Source organism: Eschrichtius robustus, chromosome 12 (assembly GCF_028021215.1).
Source record: "Eschrichtius robustus isolate mEscRob2 chromosome 12, mEscRob2.pri, whole genome shotgun sequence".
Lineage (NCBI taxonomy): Eukaryota > Metazoa > Chordata > Mammalia > Artiodactyla > Eschrichtiidae > Eschrichtius > Eschrichtius robustus.
In genome coordinates this window covers 37,081,500-37,088,565 of record NC_090835.1, presented here as the reverse complement: position 1 = coordinate 37,088,565, position 7,066 = coordinate 37,081,500, and the positions used below count along the sequence as shown (strand labels likewise).

Genomic DNA, 7,066 nt, shown 5'->3' with positions numbered 1-7,066 from the left:
TGTGTGAGCTGCTCTACTCAGCGGCTGAGGACAGGACGATCTTGTGGGTGGACCAGACCAGAGATCATTCTTGGGACAAGACAGACTCTCAGGGGCTGTGGTTCTACCAAAGACCCTGGTCCATCCCTGGCAGGAGGGAAATGGGCAGGTGTTTCCACTTTATCCAACAAGTTTGAGCCTGGAGAAGGCAATATGGTCCCTGGGTCATAGTTGCCCTTGTGACATCATGGGTATCTTCTCATCTACCATCCTGCCTGCCTCTGCCAGGGCCAATGGAGCAGCGACCAGAGGGGGATGTGAACACCTGAACCACTGCCCCCAAACCATGGGCAGTAAATGCTGTGTAAGACTTAGACACTCCCTTCCCCGGGCGTGGGGAGTTGTTCCATGGCAGAGGGAAGCACTAGATGACTTCAAAGGACCAAGGGAAGGAACGGGGAGCTGGGGCTATGGAGACTTTGCCCAGAGGCTAGTCCTCACTCACGCTTTCTCCCTATATTCTGATTGCAGAAGTCTGAGCCAGATAATGATGCTCTAGAGAAAGAGAGGCAAAAAAAGGTAGGTGGGACCCAGGAGCATGAGAGAACCACAGATCATTGGCCCTCTGACCCCAGGGTCCTTGGAAGTAAAGGCTCCATCGCTAGTCTCATAGGAGTCAGCCCAGTGTTGCCCTCCTGTCCTTGTAAATTCCTTCCCTATTCTGGGTGATCTGTGTTAAGGATGCAGGGGAGAGAGACAGCAGAGAAGCAAGGAATCGGGATACCCACAGGCAACCTGGAAGGTGGGACACAGCACAGTGAGAACTGGAGAGCTGGAGAAAGGGCAGTCTGGGCCTAGAAGTATATGAGGGTGACTGAGAGATAGTAGTGGAAGTCAAAAGAATTGAGGTGGGGAAGACGCCAAGGGGCTGTGACATGGTGTGAGACGTCAGGAGGCAGCATCACAGGCTGGAATTTGGGCTGAGGTGCAAGCTACAAATGCACAGGTTCATCCTTATGAGGACCCTTTGGTTCCTCACATCCATGGTGGGTCTCCTGGATCAGAAAGTGTTTCCACTGATTCCATGAACTTGTGAAGACCACAGGGCAAGCACATGCCCATTTTATAGACAAAAACACTGTGACTCAGAGGGTGAGCAGATGTGTTCATGGCCACAGACAAGATAGAATTAGAGCCAAAACCCCACCCAGGTCTCCTGGGTCCTCAGAACCACCAGGGAAAAGGCTGATTGTTAAGAGGGGAGATCAGAGGTCCTTTGTGGCAGACACCAGAGCTGTGGTTGATGGTGACAAATTCACTGGGAGTCCTCTGCTTTGCTTGGTTAGTTGCTTCTTGCAAAACAACGCCAGAGAGCAAGAGAGAAGGCGGCTGGGAAGATCCAGGCCTGGTGGCGTGGCAACCTGGTGCGTAGGACCCTGCTGGCAGCCGCCCTCAGGGCCTGGATGATTCAGTCCTGGTGGAGAACAGTCCTGTGGAGGCAGGTGTATAAGCGGCGGCAGATCTCATTGAAGATCTATGTAATCCAGGAGCAGGCGGCAGTCAAGCTCCAGTCCTGGGTTCGCATGTGGCAGTGCCATCAACGTTATTGCCAAGTGTGCAACGCTGTCTGCATACTCCAAGCTCCAAAGAGCTGCTTCACCTTTCAGACCAGTGATGTTTCACAGGCACAATATGAAGGCACTTTCAACCAGCCGGAGTTCCATATTGAAATCCTATCAGTCTAAGAGTACCATAAGGTGGAGAGCTGGTTCCACCGCCCCAATAAATGTCTGACCAGGTTTTGTGTGTTTCAGTGACTCCCACAGGATGGGGACCCCAAAGATTCAGGCCCTGCCCCTCCTCTTCTACTTGGGGAAATACTTCAATATAGGTGTCTCTCCCTCCCATCCCCACCCCGACCCCTCAGTACCTATGGCCCCTGTTCTAGACTCACAGTGGCCGTATGCCACTCACTCTATGCAGAAATTGCTGCCTGAGGCTGACCTCATATATGCAGAGCCAGGTGTCTCATTCCACAGTCCCAGCATCAGTCTTGTCTCCTAAACTTGCAATTGGGAGGCATTGGGCTTTATATTCCTGAAGACTCTGGATACCTCCTCTTATTGAGAGTGAGGCCACGCCACACTCTCTCAGCCTACTGTCGGGGCCCAGCTGGGGTTACACCCACTGGCTTTCTGTTTGGCAAGCCCCAGACAGAAGTTAGACACTTGTCTGGCTCTCCTGGGAACAGAGAAAGCACAGGAGGCTGGCCTGAGTGATGACTGGACACAAGGTTTTGCAACCTTCATGCTAATTTGGATGCTGTTTTCTTTGGGAAATAGCGGATATCGTTATCTTAAGGAACCTCAGTTCTGTCTCCATCCTCCCTCCTCAGTGCTAGCTTCTCTAGGGTGCTGAACACAAATAGGGCTCCCACTGATATCAACCACCTCCACCCTATGTATGACACCATTCTTAGTGACTTCAACATTGACCGGATGATGCCCCCAAGCCCCTTGCCTCTCACCTCCAGTGATTTTGACTTCCACCCTAGCTTAGTCCTTCACTCCTATGATCGCACTAAAGACCATTGCTTCTGAAGCTGTCTGTGGGGAAGGACCATTTTTTTAATGTCCAATCCATCATAGACTGATTGTTTTGTAAAACAAAGAAATAAATTATGATAAAAATAAATGGAAAAGGCATACAGAATACAAGGCTTGTTTTTAATTATTAAAACAGACATAAAATTACTATTTCAAATTGCTTTAAAAGTGTCTAAATGCTTATTCTCAATCTCTGTGCTTATCTCAGTGGTAACAAATGCTCACCACACTTGGGTGGTATTCCCCTGGTGCTTGTGTTATCAAACTTAGGTTCAGCTGCTTGTCGTTTAAAAATCCAATACTGAGAGACAAGGGACTTCCCTGGTGGCGCAGTGGTTAAAAATCCACCTGCCAATACAGGGGACACGAGTTCGATCCCTGGTCTGGGAAGATCCCACATGCCGCGAAGCAGCTAAGCCCGTGCACCACAACTACTGAGCCTGCACTCTAGAGCCCGCAAGCCACAACTACTGAGCCTATGTGCCACAACTACTGAAGCTCACACACCTAGAGCCAGTGCTCTGCAACAAGAGAAGCCACCACAATGAGAAGCCCACGCACCGCAACAAAGAGTAGCCCCTGCTCGCCACAACTAGAGAAAGCCAATGTGCAGCAACAAAGACCCAACACAGCCAAAAAAAAAAAAAAAAAAAAAAAATCCAATACTGAGAGACAAGTGTTAGGTAAAAAGAAAGATAGCTTTACTGAGGAAGTTTGCAACCCTGGGGGGAAGGTGGACACATATCCCAAAGAACCAATTCCCCACTCTTTAGATTTTGTTCAAAGACAGTATGGGGAAAAGAGGAAGGGGCTACATGCTGAGGAGAGGGTTGCAGGGTACATGATCAGATCATGGCATTCTATTGATTAGTTGGTGGTGAGAAACCAGGAGTCAACCTCATGAACCTTTTGGTTCCAACCGGTCTGGGGTCTACGTGCTTGTGGGCAGCATACAGTTAACTTCTTCCACCTGGTGGGGGTTTCAGTATCTGTAAAACAGATCAAAAGATATGGCTCAGAATATTATCTCTAGCCCTCGAGGAGGAACTAAAGGCCCTTGACTTTGTTTAATGGCTAAACTATTACTATTTTGTCTTGTTTGACTGCTTGCCTTTGTTTTTGCATTTTTTTAAATTTTCTGATTAAATTTATTCTTTTTTTAAAATAAATTTATTTATTTATTTATTTATTTTTGGTTGCGTTCGGTCTTTGCTGCTGCACGCAGGCTTCCTCTGGTTGCAGCGAGCAGGGGCTACTCTTTGTTGTGGTGCGCGGGCTTCACATTGCAGTGGCTTCTCTTGTTGCAGAGCACAGGCTCTAGGCGCATGGGCTTCAGCAGTTGTGGCACGCAGGCTCAGTAGTTGTGGCTCGTGGGCTCTAGAGCGCAGGCTCAGTAGTTGTGGCGCATGGGCCTAGTTGCTCCATGGCATGTGGGATCTTCCCAGACCAGGGCTCGAACCCGTGTCCCCTGCATTGGCAGGCAGATTCTTAACTACTGTGCCACCAGGGAAGCCCTAAATTTATTCTTTAGCTAAAGTTGTTTTTACAGACAAGAGGCGGGCAAAGGACATGGGTGTGGGGGGGGGGGGGTCTGTCCCAGGAAGGCCCCAGGGGGTCCTGTTTAGTGACACTTGTCATCACTCAAAACTGATCACAGCAATAATAATAATTTCAGTCACCCCAGTCTCTGAGTTTTGCCTTCTATCCTTTAGAGCAGAGGTCAGAAAACTATGACCTACATTTGAGTGGTTTTGACAGAGACTGTACAGACAACAAGCCTAAGATACTATTTGGCCCTTTATAGAATAAGTTTGTCAACCCCTGTGTTAGAGCCATTGATTCTTATGCATCACTCCAAATGTTTCTTCAGCCCTAAGAACTTCCCAGAGATTGACCTTACCAGTATTTTACTGCCCATCATGCCGTCATGCTCTCACCGCTTGCCCCAGCTTAGATCCATTGTCTATTAAGCATTCTTTTACAATTTTACCACCATTTGCCCTCTCTCTCTCCACCTTTGGATGAATGCAACACTTCACCTGCTTCATCTTGCACCAGAAGAGCTGAACTTCCCTGAAGATAAACAAACCACCATACTGCATGGTTGGGGTTTCTATTCAGGACAACAGATGGACAAACTTCTCAAGATACTTCTCTATAAGCTTGCTTTTTTTTTTAATTAATTTTTATTGGAGTATAGTTGATATACAATGTTGTGTTAGTTTCTGCTGTACAGCAAAGTGAATCAGCCATACATATACATATACCCACTCTTTTTTAGATTCTCTTCCCATATAGGTCATGACAGTATTGAGCAGAGTTTCCTGTGCAATACAGTAGGTTCTTATTAGTTATCTGTTTTATATATAATAGTGTGTATATGTCAACCCCAATCTCCCAATTTATCCCTCCCCCCCCTTACCCCTTGGTAACCATAAGTTTGTTTTCTATATCTGTGACTGTATTTCTGTTTTGAAAATAGGTTATAAGCTTACTTCTTGACCTGAAGATCTTGCATTCTTGCATACAAGTCTCTTCAAATGGTCAGTTCTCCCTCTTTTTCCTCTTAACCTCAAATGATGATGTTACCACACACTTAACCGAGGAAATAGCAGCAGACTGGAACCCCATCTTCCTATCCTCTCATCCTCCACCTCAGAATCATTTGCACCACACTTTTTGCCTTTCTTGAGTTGAAATGAATTCTTTGCCCCATCTGAGGCCACCCTCTCCACTTTGCTCTTCTTGCACTCTTCTTTTACTTTTGCTCCCTATCACCTCTTCCCTTTACAATGATGTCATCCTGTAATTTCATTTCTTTCTCTAAATCAGTTTCCCATCAGCGTACAAACTGTCCCCCATATTTAAAAAGTCCATCCTTGACTAACTCCTATTCCAGTTCTTATATCTCCTCATAGCAAAATATGTTGTCACTGTCTCCCCCTCCACTCCTCCCATTCTCTCCTAAACTCACTTCAGTGGGCATCCCTTATCCCCAACTCCACAGAAACGATATTCATCAAGAGTACTTAATGAGAGACTGTTGGCAAAAATGACCAAAATTAGGGACTTCCCTGGCAGTCCAGTGGCTAAGAATCTGCACTTCGACTGCAGGGGGCACAGGTTTGATCCCTGGTCAGGGAACTAAGATCCCACATGCTGCACAGTGCGGAAAAAAAAAAAAAAAGACCAAAATTACTTCACTTGACCATTCACCCAATCTGTTTGATTCAAATTCCTCTCTGAATACTCCTTTTTACTTACCTCCATTCATTTCCCTCCCACATCAATCCATCATGAAACGCTGTTGGTTCCATCTCTGCAATACAGCAATATCTATGATATAGCAGATAGCGAAGATTGGAAAAACTAGATTTCTCACACATGGCTCATAGGAATGTAAAATGGGGTAACTGCTGTGGAAAACAGTTTAATGGCCTCTTAAAAGTTAATTATAGAATTACCAATAACCCACACTTCTAGATATATACCCAAGAGAATTGAAAACCTATGTTCAAACAAAAACAGGTACAATATTTCAAAGTTGGATAATAGCCAAAAACTTGGAAACAACCCAAATGGGTGAATGGCTAAATAACTTGTACATTCATACCATGGTATACTGCTCAGCAATAAAAAGAAATGAACTGGACTTCCCTGGTGGTGCAGTGGTTAAGAATCCACCTGCCAGAAAGAGAAATTAAGGAAACACTCCCATTCACCATTGCAATAAAAAGAATAAAATACCTAGGAATAAACCTACCTAAGGAGGTGAAAGACCTGTAATCAGAAAACTATAAGACACTGATGAAAGAAATCAAAGATGACACAAACAGATGGAGAGATATACTATGTTCTTGGATTGGAAGAATCAATATTATGAAAATGTCTATACTACCCAAAGCGATCTACAGATTCAATGCAATCCCTATCAAATTACCAGTGGCATTTTTTACAGAACTAGAACAAAAAACCTTAAAATTTGTGTGGAGACACAAAAGACCCCAAATAGCCAAAGCAGTCTTGAGGGAAAAAAACGGAGCTGGAGGAATCAGCTGACTTCAGTCAGGAATCCCTGACTTCAGACTATACTACATAGCTACAGTAATCAAGACAATATGGTACTGGCACAGAAACAGAAATATAGATCAATGGAACAGGATAGAAAGCCCAGAGATAAACCCATGCACCTATGGTCAACTAATCTATGACAAAGGAGGCAAGGATATACAATGGAGAAAAGACAGTCTTTTCAATAAGTGGTGCTGGGAAAACTGGACAGCTACATGTAAAAGAATGAAATTAGAACACTCCCTAACATCATACACAAAAATAAACTCAAAATGGATTAGAGACCTAAATGTAAGACCGGACACTATAAAACTCTTAGAGGAAAACACAGGAAGAACACTCTTTGAAATAAATCACAGCAAGATCTTTTTTGACCCACTTCCTAGAGTAATGGAAATAAAAATAAACAA

General features: G+C 45.1%; 1 protein-coding gene across 1 annotated transcript; it reads left to right on the top strand.

The window, feature by feature from the left end:
- Positions 1-325: 325 nt before the first annotated feature.
- Positions 326-1,724, top strand: IQCF3 (IQ motif containing F3). The gene is made up of 3 exons (XM_068558997.1): positions 326-343; positions 511-558; positions 1,326-1,724. Exons 1-3 carry the CDS (start codon positions 326-328, stop codon positions 1,722-1,724), a joined length of 465 nt encoding a protein of 154 aa, XP_068415098.1.
- The last annotated feature ends 5,342 nt before the right edge of the window (positions 1,725-7,066 follow it).